The sequence below is a fragment of the Artibeus jamaicensis genome, unplaced genomic scaffold, assembly GCF_021234435.1.
Source record: "Artibeus jamaicensis isolate MK-2021 breed Jamaican fruit bat unplaced genomic scaffold, CSHL_Jam_final contig_464, whole genome shotgun sequence".
In the NCBI taxonomy this organism is placed as follows: Eukaryota; Metazoa; Chordata; class Mammalia; order Chiroptera; family Phyllostomidae; genus Artibeus; species Artibeus jamaicensis.
The window spans coordinates 7,586,761-7,603,688 of NW_026521842.1; the positions used below are offsets into that span (position 1 = coordinate 7,586,761).

The following is a 16,928-nucleotide window of genomic DNA, read 5'->3' on the forward strand; positions in this document are numbered from 1 at the left end:
GCCCATGACACTTCATCCTCCTCTCCTCCCTTTTCTCTCTCTCTCTCTCTCTCTCTTTCTTTCATCTGTTTCACTTTCCTTGTATTGGATAGTAGAGTCCAACCTGGATTTCCATTCTAGCTCTGCCTTTTGCTAACAATGTGATAATGAACTAGGAACTTAGCCTCTATGGTCCTTAATTCCCTTACCCAAGAAGTGGAGGTGAAGATACCTACCTTGGTTCTCTGATGAGAACTAGATGAGAGAATATCTGAAATGTATCTAGTGCAGAGTTGGTACTCAACGCTCTTCATGGTGGGCATTTCTACCTTCCAGCCTTCTCACCAGTAGGTCCCATTCAACAAACAAAGTTCACAGGAAATGCAAGGTAGGAAACCTCAACTTTAATGGTGAGCTCTGGTTTCCCTTTCACTCCAAGGTTACATTTCCCAGTTATTTGCCTACATGACTTCATTCTTCTGGTTAGGCATGCTTAGTGTTCTAGGCATACTAACGTCAGAGTTAAAAAATTTTTTGTTAAAATAATCAAATATGCTAGTCGGGGAAAAGTTAAAAAAGCAGAGCCACAAGTAAGTGCCTGGCCCCGGTGTATACAAGGTAGAGGGGCTCTTAGCAGAGATGGCGTGCTGGATGTCCAGGAGCACAGGGGATATGTCAGAGCTGGAGTGTACATGTAAAGAGGTGAGAAATCTCCGTTGCGCAAGGATATAGTCCTGGCCGTACTCCTCTTGCACATCAGGGGTGAGGTAGTCCAGCATGTCTTTCTCCAGCTTTTCCAGCATTTCCCTCGTACCTGTGATATCTGGGATGGCAGAGGAAAGGGAGGCTCAGATGCTGGGAAGACCCCAACTAGCACGGCAGACCCCTAAGGGGAAGCAGGCCCTTATGAATTGGCTTCTGTTGAGAAGGACCAACATTCCCAAACAACTTCTCAAAAATGTGCTTTATAATGGTGTTTATTATATTTTTAACAGGAAACTGCACAGGTGACTGGGTTTTCACAAACTGAATAGCCCACGTAACCAGCAACCAGATCAAGAAAAGGACAAACCATCCTCAACCCTCCATTCTCATCCCCCCTCCCAGGACCCACTGTCCTGATAAACAGAACAGAGTAGTTTTGCCTGGCTTTGGACATTGTATACATGGAATCATGAATGATGTGAGAGATTCATCCATGATATCATGTGGTCATTATCACAGCTGCATAGTTTTGTATAAATATGCCCTAAACTGTTTATCCATCGGCATACTGTGATGGACATTTGGGTTATTTTCAATTTGGAGTGCTTAGAAAGTGTGCTGTCATGAATGCTCCAGCACATATCTTTTCATGACTATTATATAAAATATAAAATATAATGTACACACTGTAATACCTAGTCTATATAAAATATGTGTGCACATACTTGAATGGGTGAATAATAAGAAGATGTATATGTTTTTAAAATCAGTCTCCTCCATCTACAGTTTTGTGTACCTTTCTACATTTCCCCCTTGTTCATACAAACATATATGCACATACAAGTCTTTGGGTCAATTCTTACCAGAAACAAACAAAAAATAAAAAGGGCCATACTGTGTATTTTTTCTAGGAGGTTGCTTTCATGTTTGTTTGTTTGTTTGTTTGTTTTTGCCCCATGATCAATGGCTACAGATGGAGACCAGAGCTGCAGAATTTTCCATTGATGAGCTTTTAGTCAACCACATATCAACCTCTTTGATAGAGTCGACCTCTATCAAAGGGCTTTCCAATCCTTCCTAGGTTTCACCATTTTAGGTGGCTTCGCTGTAAACTGCCTTGCATATTATATCCTTTTGTATCTCGGAACTTAATGTCTGTAGGTTATAGTCCCCAGAGTGTGGCTGCCTGGTCAAAAGGCACATGCGTTTTAAATTTTAATAGCTCCTGTCAGATTTTTTTTCTTCCAGGAAGATTGCAGCAACTCATGCTCCCTCCTGCAAAGTATGTGACTGCTCAGGGTTGCTGTGGGGATGAGCCTTTGTTTGTGAACTCAATCAACACCCCAATATCAGGACTGTGGGGGAGTCTCACTGCGAAATGTAAGCCAGTGGAATCCAATTATACTCATAGGAATGTAAACATGGTTTCAATTGCTCATTTCTTTTTATGAAGGCACATGCCACATTTAAAGAAATGATTACCCTCACAATTATTCTGGAGGTGTCTGGGTCATGAGAAATGTTTGCATGAACTATTATTCCTCCAACTACCTCTCCTCCAATCCCTGGTTTCACAGGAGAGGGGGTTCCTTTCCCTTTACATTTCCTCTTTAAATACCTCAGGGACTTTCTAACCACTCTTGTGCAGACCCTATCTAAACTCCCCAAAGCTCTCTTTATTGGTATCAAAGCCACTAGCCCTTTGTAAACCTTCATCTGCCACTTTTGACGCACACCCACTCATCTCCTGCCACTTTGGGCTACACACAATTGTTAAAACTATCTCAGTTTACAACCCATCTCTGTCTCATATTGCCTTCCTTATATAAGCTCTGTAGCTTGGGAAAATTCTTAACTTCTCTGAGCATCAGTTTCTTCTCTATAAAATGTGATTATTATAATACCTACCTCATAGGGTTAAGTGAGATTGTGCATGTCAGGTGCTTAAAACCTGCTAAGCATGTAATCTGTTTTAGGTATTTGTATTGCAGGTACTAAAAAATCTGGTGTGTCTCCTTGAATGCCTTCAGAAATTCTTTGTGTCCCCGAGGATTTTTATTCTCGCCCCCACCTTCAAGCATTGGACTGCAAACTTGAGTCCTCAGCCTTCCATTGGCTAATTTTTTGCCTTCAGAGAGCCCATCAAATATCAGTTTTCAATTGAGGTTAGTCTGGTATAAAAGAATCCAGCACCACATTTTAGGATTTGATTTTAAATTCCCCACCACCGTGGTGTGCCCATACCAGGTGTATATTACCCACCTCATCTCAGTGTCCTCACCTGGAGAATTACGTCAATTAAAACTACCCCGCAGAACTGTGGTGCAAACTAAGACATATATGAAAAGGGTGAGGCTATAAATAAAAGCAATATCTTAGAAAAAAACTTTGGTATTATTTGGTAAAGTTGGAGATAATTAAACTCTGTGACCCAGTCATTCTACTCCTGGGCATGTGCCATAGGAAAAACCACATACTCCACAGTACGTGTGACTGAAAGTTCACAGAGGAATTCTTCATAATTGTCCAAAAGTGACCCAAATATCTCACCAACTGCAGAAAGATCATGGCATATTCACAGAATATAATACAGCAGTGAAAATAAATGAACAATAGCAGCACATAACATAGATAAACTATGGAAACAATATTGAGTGAAAAAAGTCAGACACATTAAAATTCAAACATGTTGATTCCATTTGAAGTTCAAAAATGAGTACAGCCACACTCTATTGTTTGGAGATGCATGTATGGATGTGAAATTGTAAAGAAAAACAAATAAAAGATTATTACAAAACATTATAGAGTGGGCACATTTGGGGGTGGGAGAAGGCTATGATGGGACAGGATCACATGGTAGCTTCTGGGTGCTGAAAATACTTTATTTTTGATCTGGATGCTAAAAACATGAGTTTTATAATAATCTGTTAAACTATGTGTGTATTTGATATACTTTTCAATTAAGAAATAAATAACATCAAAACATCAGGAAAGAATATGTAGGAAGTAGCTAGTATCTAAGAAGAGCAGCTCCCCCAAAATGTTAGACATAACAATTTCAGTGAATAGTCAAACCTCTAAGGTTTGTTCTTTAGTATGTTAGCAATGCCTCCCAGTTTGTGGTGTTTTATTAGACAGGCTTTTTTATATCCTTACGTCAATCACCAGTTAAATGTTTGATGGCCCAGAACTAAGCACTAAGCAGTAGGGGTGGTCTGCATCTGTCCCCACTTCAGAAATTCAGGGAGGAGAGGATAGGCACCCCTTCCCAGGTAAGGAAACAGGTGGGTCACATTCCTCAGAGAGGAGGAGGTGGTGTTTAAAAAGACATGACATCAAAAGTTAATTCCTATGAGGAAGAATGCAGGGGAGCAAACATAGATTGAAAAGAACCTAGGACTTGCCTCTCTAGTCTTAAAAGTGGCCCATCCATACCAACCCCTCTTTAGTTGACCTCAAGGCAGCGTTCAGTTTGAACAGAACAAAGGACTTTCAGCATCCCTCTGTGGAAGAACATTGCAAGGGTCTTAGGCTCAGACACCTACTTGTTTTGAAGCCTCCAGGCTGGATGATAGAGACTTTAACTTCCCATTTGGCAAGCTCTTGTCTCATGATTGCCGAAAACATGGTCAGAGCTGCCTTGGATGAGCCATAGGCCGCCAGCTTTAAAAATGGTATTTCTCCTATGGAAATAATGGGAGAAAAAAAATCATGTCTGATGTTTTCATGTATGGTGATGACTTAAGAGTCCCTTGATAAATGATCCTTAATAAACATCAGATATGGGCATGAGACATATGCTGTGGTTTCCAATGCTCTGACTGAAAACTTTAACTTTTGGATAGAGGTGGGATTCAGGCAAAATAGATGTTCTCCCATGGATGAAGCATGCCCAACTAAAAAGTTAAAAGAACAAAGACAAGCACATGTGCAAACCTAGTCATGAGAATCGCCAAAGGCTGGAAAAGCTGGTAGAACTGGGAAGCACGGAAAGGTAAGACCAGGGAGAACTGGAGGTCTTCCTTCCAAACCTAGATAGTTGCACAAATGTCCTGGAGATTTTAGGCAGAGCAACCCATGTCTGGCATTTGCTGAAATGTCTATGGACTCTTGAAGCCAGGTGGTTCCATTTAAAAATAAAAATTTTTTAACTGAGTATATATGCAATAAACTACTCATACTTAAAGTACACAGTCTGATAAATTTAGGCATATGCATGTACTCAGGAAACCATCCCCACTCAATCAAGATACTCAATCAAGATAGTGAACATGTCCATCATCCCCCAAAACAGCCTTGTCTCTCTTTCTACTCCCCCCCCTGCCTCACAGCAGGTAAATACTTAGTGCATAATTAAAAAGACAATGAGATGATGAAATGTATGAAACAAAATATACATGCAAATAGAAGTAAAACTTGGAAAATCTGAATAAAATTGGTGGATTATATCATTATCAGGATGCTTAGTCTTGCAAAATTCTACCATTGAAGGAAAATGGATAAATCATACATAAGATCTCTCTTACTTCTTCTTACAACCTTAGTAAATCTACAATGATGTTAATAAAAATTTCAATGAAAAAAAAGCACAGTATCTTTACTGCCATGTTCACTGCAATATTATTTACAATAGCCAAGAAATGGAAGCAATCAAAATATTCATCAACAGTTGAAAGAATAAAGAAAATGTGATACAATATATGCAAAGGCATATTATTTAGCCATAAAAAACATAGGAAATCTTGCCATTTGCCACAACATGAATGTACCTTGAAAGCCTTGAGGGCATTATGCTAAGAGAAATAAATCAGAGAGAGAAAGACAAATATTGTATGATCTTATTCATATGTGGAACCTAAAAAACCAAAATAATAGACAAAGAGAACAGATTGGTGGTTTCCAGGGGGTGGGGGTTGATGGGACAGGATCACATGGTAGCTTCTCAGTGCTGGAAATATTTTATGGGGCAAAATGGGGGAAGGTGGTCAAAGATGTAAACTTACAGTTATAACATGAATAAAGTTGGGGGTGTAATATACAATAAGCCCTTACCATCACTGACAGGCTCCAACTTAAGGAAAAGAGGTATAACAAAACCAATTTTACTATAGGTCAATTAATATAAACAAGAGCATCTGAGCACCATTTTAATGAAACTAGTTGAATGAAACAGCTGCTTTATTATTTAAGGACCTACTGTACTGCATAAGTGGTCATGGCTAATACTATATTGTATATAAGAAAGTTGTAAAATGCAAGTCTTAAAAAAATTATCATCACAAGAAAAAATGTGTAATTATGTGAGGCGATAGATGTTAACTATCCTCATTGTGATAATCATTTCATAATGTATACATATCTCAAATAATTATATCGTACACCTTAAACTAATATAATGTTATATGTCAACTACACATCAATCAAATTTGGGGGTGGGGAAGAACATAGGCATTGAAGTAGAGACACATGGAATAATGAATATCAATTATCACCATTCTTCTTACGTTATTATTAGAGCTTTGGCCTGGCGCACATAATTTCCTTTTGGGAAATACAGGCATATCTCAAAGATACTGTGAGTTCAGTTCCAGATACCCTACCTTCAATAAAACGAATATTGCCATAAACCCAGGCATTATCTTTTTTGCTGGCAGGAGGTCTTACTTTCAATATGTAAAAAACACACCTGTGAAGTGCAATAAAGCAAATCAAAATAAACAGAGGTGTGCCTGAGCTCATCCTTACCTTCCTGCCTTTGGAGGAAGGCTGTCTAGTCAATGGTTCTGTCTTTCTCATTCAGACAGGCAGACCTGCCAATCAAATACCTCATCCCCTGGAGGTGGGGATTGGGTTGGGGCTGGGCATGTAACTTCAGCTGAGCCAGAGTCCTGATATATTTGGTGGTGGTTTTTAAATATTCTCCTGGCCACTTAAGTGTGATAATGATGAAACAAAGGAACCCCCAGAGGCTATTTTTGCCACCACATAGGGTTGGCAAAGGAAAGCAGAGGGGCAAACAGCAGAAAGCTGACAGCGGGGGGGGGGGGGCGGAAGGTGTAGGGTTGGGGGTCGGCAGGCTAGGATATAAGGGAGAGTTATAATGATCCCAACTTAAAACTTGGCCCAAGCCAGTTGGTGAACTAATACATTTATTTTTTTTGTTTTTGTTTTGTTTAAGCTACTTTGAGGTTTGATTCTATCTCTTAAAAGGAAGAAACCTGAGGCCTGAGGCTTAACTAATGACATTTCAGTAAAGCATCCGGTATCAAATATTAAGCAGTGCCACAGACGACTAGTTGATTCTTTTTAACGTAATTTTTAATTTCACAAAATCTTAAGAGTTCCAAATCCAACTCTGGGAAAGGCCAAAGAACTTAAAGCAAGCAACTTGTTTAAAGTGGCAACCCCACTTGTACGGTTCACCTGTTCTCACTTCTCCGGGGTTTTTATAGCTGAGCAGCCAGCTAGGAGACTGGTTAGTAGAGGCTGCAGTTACAAGTGGGATTCTGGAACCAGCACTGTGTTCAAGCCCCAGCTCTGCCATTACTTAGTAAAATCAATTAAAGTTAGGAAAATCACTTTATGTTTATACTCCTCTATTTTAACCTGTTAATTAAGAATAACATTTGTACATGCATCATAGGGTTATTGATACAATTAAATAAGTTAATATATTAGAATAGTGCTTGGCACAAAGTAAGCTCTATATAAGAGCTTTCTATTATTTGTGTTACTCAAGATTTTCATAACATCTCAGTAGCCCAAAGGCTCTGTGTTTCTTAGGGTAATAACTGCACCTGCTCAGTATGTCCCATGATACTTGTTTATTATGTGGATTACTAGGACCTACTGGATCATAATCTGCATTGAAAACCAATTCCCATAATTTGTTTGAATACTAAATCTTAAACTATTACATTAGGGTTTTTATCACATATTTCTGAATATGTGCTTTCATGGTGATGTACTGCCTTACGGATGGTATGGCAGGTGGTGAGAATTTACCATATCAACCATTATTCATTGAAACAGAGAACATGCTTTGGAGCAAACATTGAAGACACATTCATCTTGCGTATTGTGTTGAACCCTGTGAAATTGCTATTAGACCATTTTTGACCTACAAAATGGCAGTTCTGTAGGATTCAACCTCATAGAGCCAACCTTGCTGTTAATGGCTTATATTAGTGTCTACTATCCCTGGTGGCATAAGATGAAATACGTGTAGATGTCCAAGAGCCACAGGGCCTCAGGGCATTCTCCCTTCCTTGCCTTATGCACCCCTTCATCATCTGTCCAGTTGGATTCTCTAATTTTCATCTTTGTTCCATTCAAGTTAAAATCCTATTGCCAGAAGCAGATAAGTTCATTTGCAATTCAACAGGGAAAACTTGGCTTCCAAGATAGAGAGGGCTTCTCTCCTGGGGCACTGGTAAAGAATTCAGAGCCCTGAGAGTGTGTGGGGGTCATAATCTCACTAACAGTGCACATGTCCTGATGTTGCTCCAAGGAGGCCACATTTTGGAAATGTACACATCCATCCTCTGGCTGACATTAAATGAAACTCAATAGCTTGGGTGCTCAGAGAGATGAATAAATATATATTTTAAAATAGCATATATACATATATATGTGTGTGTGTTTTAATTTTGTTTTTAATTCCAGATCAGTGGTACATAACTCAGTAAACACAGTAGGATCACCTTGAGAACATTTTCAAAAATGCCAATGCCCAAGTCCTACCCTAGACCAATGAAATAAAAAACTCTGACAGTGGGGTCAGGGCATCAGTATTTATATAAACTGTAAGAAGGGTGTTCTGGCTGCATGGTTCTCAGACTGGGTGAGTATCAGAATTACCGAAGGAATGAATGAAGCACTCTGAGGCCCAGGGTCCTCTCCAGGAGGAGAGAGCCTGACTTTTTGCAGCGGTTCCAATTCTCCAGGTGAATCTGATTACCACTCCTCCCTCACAAATTTGAGAACCTCTAATTGTTTAGAGCAATTGTTTAGAGCAATTGTTTAGAGTAACTGGGTGGCATAATGGAATTTCCTGGGAAGCTTTAAAAAAAAAACAATTCCTCTCCTCTCCCCAATATGATTTCATTGGTGCCTAATCACAGGCACGGGGGGGGGGGGGGGGGTTAAAGCTCTCCCTGGTTATTCTAATGTGCAGACAGGGTTGTTTAGCATTTCTAAAGAACACCCTGAAATTTTTTTTATTATTTCTGTCTTCTGGACATGTAAATGCTAACACAGATTAGGATCTGAAAAACAAACAAACAAAAGAATTCTCAGTTTCGGTTATAGAAGGTTCACAGGATCTCAGGAGTTGGATAGTGACCTGGCAGTGCTGTTTTATCCTTGACCTAAGACTTAAAGATTCAGGGGATTTGTTTATGAGTTGTATAAGCTTTGGTCAAAATATATCCTTTCCAAAAGAATATATGTATATATATTCTTTTCAAGTTATGTTCAGTGAAAGCTAGTCTCCAAAGGCCACATATTATATGATTCCATGTATTTAACATTCTTGAAATAAAATTACAGAGGTAGAGGATAGATTCATGGCTGCCAGAAGTTAGGAAGGCAGTGGAGGTGGGGGATGGCTGTGGCTATAAGGGGCTATCTCAGGGATTCTTGCAGTGATATGACAGTTTTGTATTTTGATTGTGTTAGTAGTTGCAGGAGGCTACACATGTGATAAAATTGCACAGATCTATAAACACATGCATAAATGAACGCAAATTAACTGGTAAAACTTGAATATCAGTCTATGCATTCTACCAATATCAGTTACATAGTTTTGATGTTGTATGATAGTTATGCAAGATGTTATCATTAGGGAAAGCTGGGTTAACAGTAGACAGAATTTTCACGTACATTTTCCTTGCAACTCCCTGTGAATCTATAATTACTTCCAAATAAAAAGTTTAAAAAATACTCCCTTTAAGATATGCTTAAGGAGGGTGAATTATCTAGCTCCCATGTAGGTATCTGGATGCACAAAAGTCGTAGGGTATCCTAAGTTTTGGTAAATAAAACAAAAAATTTGCATCTTTTTGAACTTTGGGATAGAAAGCCAAAAATAACAAGGCCTGGCTTATTTGACATTTTAAAAGATGTGATAAGGCCCTAGGGCAAGCTACAGCTTTAGAAACATCTGCAACCCAATTTGAAGTGATGATATGCCCCTTCCCTCACTCCATCCTTCATGCATCCATCACACCAATGTGGCTGACATCAAAGTAAAACTTTGTACTATTAGAGCAGTACTTGCTAAGGAAGATATCAAAATTGAATGCTAGGTTTCCCCCAAATAGATTTTAAATAGCCAGTGTTGATAAACAGCTCAGAACTTGGGCTCACCTATTAGTGGGTGACCTAGCAGAATACCCAGTCAGTAATCAGATGAGTTCTAACCAACCACATTTAGATCTCTGGACCCTTCTTCCCACCCTTCCTAACTACAGACCATCTGTCCTTACTTAGTGTAGCCACAATGAATGCAGCATTCCCCCCTTCTGCTGCATCCTCCTTCCAGAAGGTACCACATTCTCCCACCCAGCTTTTCTTCTTCTTCTTCTTCTTCTTCTTCTTTTTTTTTAAGTCTGGGAAACTACTCAATGACTTTATTTCCTGACAAGTGAGTATAGTCAGAATTCACATTGATCACTCTGGTGGTCACTGCCTTTCCTTTAATGTTATTGTATACCATTGGCCAGGGCTAAAACTGAGGGATACTTGAAGTGACAATTTTGGAGCTTGCAGAAGAATTGTGGAAACACTCTACTCACCCAAACCCTCCCCACCCCTGCAGTGGGTCCAGACCTGGTCTTTGCCTGACTCTCTTGGTGAGATGTAAGAAGTAACATTTTCTGAGGTTCGACCAGCCAAATATTCTTGTCCTTGGAGGTAAAACAAGGCCTCAGAAAACTGGTAGCCATAATGATCAACACTACAGAGAGATTTCTCTTTTTCCTAATCTAAAGCTAACATACGATTAGATAAAAATTATGGGAAGGATAGGGCTCTTCAAGTGAATACCCTATTAATTCAGCAGGGGGCAGAAATGCTGCAACTTTCCAGCCTGAGGCTGTATAGGTATTGTGTGATACTTTGATTTATAATAAATATATATTTGGTTTTAAAGTCTCTGGCACTGAGCTCCTACAACCCTTGGAATTTCTAAGTGATGAGAACAAGGAATTTGTCTTTAGTAATGTTGGTGAGGTGACTTGGAACTCACGTGAGGATGGGGGCTGGCTGTCCAGGGGGCCAACCGTGTGACTATAGGGTTGGAACTTTCAGTCCCACCCAACCTCAGAGGAGAGGAGAGGGGTACTTGCCAGCTGGATAATTCTAGGCCAGAGTATGCTTGATATAGAAAAGGTATTAATACCTGCATTCTGCAGACCTGGGATTAAATGACTTTAGGTGTGCAAGCATCTAATATAATTTAGCACAGAAAAGTTTACCTGATCTTGTTCTACTCTCTTTCACTTGCCCTACTCTAGCCCTGGCTATTGTGTGAGTTTCAGGGAAGTAACTCAGCTTTGGTTTCCTCTCATATCACAGAGCAGCTGAGGGACTAGCTGAATGATTTGCCAGATGATTAATTTCCTTAAGGCAGCCAACTCAGCAAGAAAAAATCCAGGAATGATCCAAAATCAACTTTTCTAGACTAAGTAACACCAGGCTCAAGACTGGAACCATGAACTCTTCTAGATACTGATAATTTATAGATTTGTAACAATCTCCAAGGCCAATTACTTTGGTGTAAAGTAATTTTAATGCATTTTAAACAGTAACCATGCTAAACACTCAGAACCATCAATGCATTTATATCTACAGCCGAGGTCAGAGGTTCTCAGCTTGATGTGATTTTGCCTGAAGACCACCCCCATGTGGCAATGTCTGAAGGTTTATCAGCCACGGAGGTGGGTGCTGCTTACATTTAGTGGGTTAAGAACACAGATGTGGCTAAACATACTACAGTGCATTGGACAACCACCACCCCCCCAACAAGGACATTAGCCTTCCCCAAATATCAATAAGGCTGAGATTATGAAACATTTGCTCTAGACTCAGGTGCTGGGTCACCTTATCATTATCATGGATGCATAGACAAGTGAGGTGACCTGACCCAGATCACCCAGCCAGTCATAGAACAGGATTCAAACCACAGCTGGCTCAAAAGCCCTAAGGCCTGAGTTGTTTCGTAAGGTTTGTTTTCAACCATTCTCATTCAAGGCAAGCTTGCAACTGTGCGTACACAGGTTTTACTCAGCAACTTTTTAAGAGGCCAGCTGGCAAGAAAAAGCTTTTAGATCTCTCAAACATGAAGATTTTTCAAGTGCCCTTTGTGTAATCAGTCTAAGAATTACCTCCAAATTCCCCTCTACCTTGGTTAAATATTTATCTAAGTGCCTTCCTCACCAGGATTTGGGTTAAAGAGCTATTATTCTATTACTGGGGTAAGGGCAATAAACATGATTACAGGAGATAAAGTTCTACCAGAGAAAGTATGGTCGACTCTGAAAGTAGTAATCTGGCAGGGGCTAGTGTGTGACAAGTAGCAAGAAGCAGGCTTCGCAGTAACTCATTGTCACCATCAGGGGGGTGGCGATGCCAGCAGTTGGCAGGACAAAAAGCCACAGATGCACATATAGCCACCCTATTCCCCAGATGTCATGGAGGATAGCTTTCGGGTCTCTAACTCACTGTATGTTGGATGTGGCTGATGCTTAAATACATGTAATTTCATCTTATCTCACCACAATGCTAAGAAGCAATTATTATCCCCATGGTGAAATTGAAGAAGCTGCCACTCAGGGCATCAGGACTTTGTTCTGGGTCACTCTGTCATTAGTTGTAAAAACAGGATCATAAAGTGGCAGTTTATCTCCACTATGTTTGGTTGGCTTCCTAAAATTTTTTTTATATCCTCACCTGAGGGTGTTTATTGATTTGAGAGAGAGGAAGGGGGAGAAATAGACAGAGAGAAACATTGATTAGTTGCCTCCTATACGTCCCCAACCAAGAATGGAACCCGCAGCCTAGTTATGTGCCCCGACTGGGAATTTAACCCACAACCTTTTGGTGCAAAGGACAACACTCAGACCAACTAAGCCACCCTGCCAGGGTTCTCCTCCTTTTTGAAACCCAATTCTACTTGATGTCTCTTTCACTCTTTCTGTTTCTTGTTCCTCTCTTTAGGGATGGGAAATATGGGAGAGAAGAATGTATTCACAATGTGAAGAAGCAATGTTTCTCTCCTACCCCAATCCTTATAAGAGCAAGGCAAGAGTGTCAGAGTCAAGGAGAAATTGGAAGATAGAGGAAGAGGCCATGAGCCAAGGAATGCAGGTGGCTTCTAGAAGCTGGAAAAATCAGAGACCTGATCCTCCCTTAGGGATTCTGGAAGGAATGCAGCCCTGCTAACACCTTGATTCTAGTCCAGTGAGACTTCTCACCTTTAGAACTGTGAGGCAAATTTCTAACATTTAGTCTCTAAATTTTTCACAGTAGCAAGAGTAAAGTGATACTCCTGGGTTGTTGGTGCCTCTATTCTTCCTCCCTACCTTCCATCCCCTTCACCTCCCCCCACCACCACAAAAAAAAAACCAACTGTGGGAATGGCCTTCATACCCAGCATTGGCTATTCATATTGAGTCACACTCTGTCCCAGGCCTTCTAAGCATTCCAAGATAACATCTTTTATTGTACATGTGTGATGTCACATACATGGGCATTGTTATGAAAGGGAGGTCGGCTCAAATTGTTGACTATCTGTTCTTTGACATGGAGAGAAATAAGTCATCAAATGTCTCACTCTCATCCAATGGTCACTATTACAAAATGATGCAGAGGATTGTATGGAAAATACTAGCAAGCGGCCAACTGAGACATGGGGCTCTGACAGTCCCCAAAGGATGAAGACATTTGCCAACTCACCCCACAGGGAGCAAAAAGGTTGCTGAGGTTAGGGAAGTTTGAAAAGAGGCTACCTGTAATGCTGACGTTAACTGTGTGCTGGATCTCCTGTCCAGATGTAGGAAGCTTGTGCATTGGCAGTCCTGTTGTGAAAGTAGGCAACAACCCGAAATCCCCAGTAATGAATAGATAGGTTAGAAGGTATGTTAGAGTCTGTACATGAAAAGATTTGAAAGGAGAGAAAGGTTTCATTGTGCTAAGATCAACAGTAAACATACAGTTTGACTAATCTTAACCCAGTCGTGCTTGAGCATGTCCTGCTTTCTTACTGAGCCCACAAAGAATGCAACTAGCCACGTCCCGCATGATGGGCACTGCACAACCTTGAGGGGAAAGGCCAACTCACCTGCCATGCTGCTGACGTTCACCAGCCTCCCCTTGGATTTCCTAAGAAGAGGCAAAAATGCCTTTGTGACTTCCACAGCCCCAAAGAAGTTCACAGCCATACATTGCTTGTAGTGGCTCATGGGAATGAGCTCCCCATCAGCAGGTAAGCTAAGGATTCCAGCATTGTTGATCACAGCCCACAGTCCTAAGAACAGACAGGAACAGCTTTGAGGTTGGGCCAGATGAGAGAGCAGGACACTTTATAACACTTCAAGTTCTGGAATCAAAAGTACTCCTCGCATTTAGAATCTAGGCAAATAACTTAAACTCTTGAGCCTCAGGCTCCTAGAATACCTACAACCACCTACCATGAGGGGTTATGTGGGGAATAATTTGTGAAATATCAAGCAATATATATTTTTTTGCTTCAAAGCACTTCCTACATCCATGCAGCTAGATAAGAGTCTACACCATTCTTCTGCCCCCAAGGAGTGTGTGGAGACAGCATAATAGCTTTAGGACAATGCAGAATGACAGAAGAGCCTGTCTTCCCTTTTCCTTAGACAAGAAGATTTTCCAGTCCCAGGAAATGGGAAAAGTAGAGCACAAGTGCCAATAGCTAAGAAGATTGCAGAGCCTTATTCTTTTCCCCAACCAGCCTGACCCCCTTGATCAGAATCACCAGGAAGGCTTATTCAATCACACATTGATGGGTCCCCTTCCAGAGACTCTGATTTGGGATCTCTGGGGTGGGGCCTGAGAGTCTGCATAACTAACAAGTTCCCAGGTTATGCTGATGCTTGCCTGGACCACACTTGGAGAACAGCTGTCCACAAGTAGTAGTTTTCAACCTTGTCTGCACTTTAGGCTCACCTGGGGAAGCTTTCTAAAGCCTCAATGCCAAGGCTACATCCCCACCAATTAGATTGGGCTCTGAGATGGGGGAGGGAGGGGACCTTGACATTAGTAGTTGTCAAAATTTTCCAGGTGATTCCAATACACAGGCTTGGGAACAACTGCCATAAATAGTAGGAAAGATGTAAATAAAAAAATAACCTCTAGATATTTTGGGGGTTGAGAGATCTGAAGCAGAGGCCAGTGACATGGGACCTCTTTATCTGAGAGAAACAGGTGACAGGACTAAGGGTGTGTTTAGCTCGACAGACCTGTAGCAGATGCTCTGAGTTTCCCAAGCCTCAGCATGATTTAGAACAGTGGTTCTTAAGGTGTTGGCCAGAACCAGCAGCATCCTCATTAACTGGACCTTGTTAGAAATACCAGCCTGGAACCCACCTCCGACCTGCTGGATCAGAAACTGGTGATCAGAAATTGTTGAAGCCCAGCACCTGATACAACCTGCCCGGCGGGTGACCCCTGCTGCATGCTCAAGTGCGGGAACCTGTGCTATGTACAGAAGAGGAATGAGCCTCCACACTGGCAGGGTACAGAAATGGCAGGCGGCACCAACCTTAACAATGCCTTTTGATAGCATCTAGGAGATAGGTATGTGAGGGCTGGACGGAGCATGGACATCTCCACAGGGGCCAGCATGAAGCACTGGCCATCCAAGAAATATCCCATCCCCAGGTATGTAGATGCTACCCCAGGGAAATGAAGATGAAGCTCAAAATAAGAGAAATGGGTTTTGCCACATGGCAGAAAGATGACTCAAAATAGAAACTGAGTTACAGAAAATAGGGTACATGTCTTGCACACCTGAGCTGGTGACATTTACACACAATAATGTCAGGCAACCAGAAAGAGGGTGCCTGACATGTAGTAAGAGTGTAACAGGGTGCAGCCCAGAGAGGGGCCCCAAATAGGAATTTGTAATGGGGGTCCAGAAGAGCTTGGAAATGATTGGCTCCGCACCACAGGGCCACACCTGCCTGGAATGCTGGCAGCTGTGGCCAACTGTGGAAGGAGCCGGAAATGAGGCTGCAGAGGAAGATTGGCATGGGAATTTAAACCCAGGCGCGGCAGCCATTTGGCATCTTTCGGAGACCACAGGGTTTGGGCGAGAGTCAGAACCACACAGCTTTGGAAATGCTCCCTTTTTGCCACATGCATGGTGCCAGGAGCCTCAGGACTGCTACTTCTTTCCTGAGATATGGTACCTCAGACTGGGCAGAGGGAGAAGGAGGGACTGTGTGCATTTGTGGGTATTCCAAAGAACTTTAGTCTGTACAACTTTTAAATGAACAATAATTCCTTTCCTTTTCACTTGTCTCTGGCATTGAGAGACATCTTTCCTCTGGTGGCAGGCAAACCAAACCTAGTATAGGGGAGGAACCCCCGGAGAAAAAGGGAGGGTCTTTTATATCGTTCAGCACCCCCCCAACTGCAGTCTGTTCTGTAACAAAAGTTCATCAGCTATTATGAGGATGGTGAGGAGTGAAGAGGATGCTTCCACTAACACCCTCTCACCCAGTGAGGGTTTGAAGTCACTCAGTCTGATGCATACCTCTAACCTGCCAACATGCAGATGGCAGCTTGAGAATGGTGTAGAAGAGGTCAGCAAACTTTTTCTATGAAAGGCCAGACAGTAAATATTTTGGTATTCAAAGGCCTACTTTTCAACTCTGCCATTATCCTGTGAGAGCAGCCAGACAATATGTAAGTGAATGGGTGTTGCTGGGTGCCAATAAAACTTGATGTATAGACACCGACATTCAGATTTCATATAATCTATATATCAAAATTTTTTCTTCTTCTGATTTCTTTGAACCCTGAAAAATGTAAAAATATCCTTAGCTCACAGGCAGTACAAAAACAGGTGGCAGAGCCATATAATAGTCTTTCAATGACAAAGTTAAAGAGGTAGAGAACAGATTAATAATTGCCAGGCATCAGGGATGAGAGCTGGTAGCATGAGAGAGTCTGGTGGTGACAGAACAATTTTATATCTTGTGGTGATTTTT

General features: G+C 41.3%; 1 protein-coding gene across 2 annotated transcripts in view; it reads right to left on the minus strand.

The window, feature by feature from the left end:
- Positions 1-363: 363 nt before the first annotated feature.
- The window catches only part of HSD17B2 (hydroxysteroid 17-beta dehydrogenase 2), a 49,638-nt gene continuing 33,073 nt past the window's right edge, over positions 364-16,928 (minus strand). For both annotated transcript variants that reach the window (XM_037142449.2, XM_037142450.2), the window contains 3 exons: positions 14,027-14,212; positions 4,230-4,367; positions 364-802 (listed from right to left, as the gene is read on the minus strand). In XM_037142449.2, the coding sequence (XP_036998344.2) occupies positions 441-802; positions 4,230-4,367; positions 14,027-14,212 (686 nt within the window). In that variant the 3' untranslated portion in view covers positions 364-440. The remainder of the gene's footprint in view (positions 803-4,229; positions 4,368-14,026; positions 14,213-16,928) is intronic.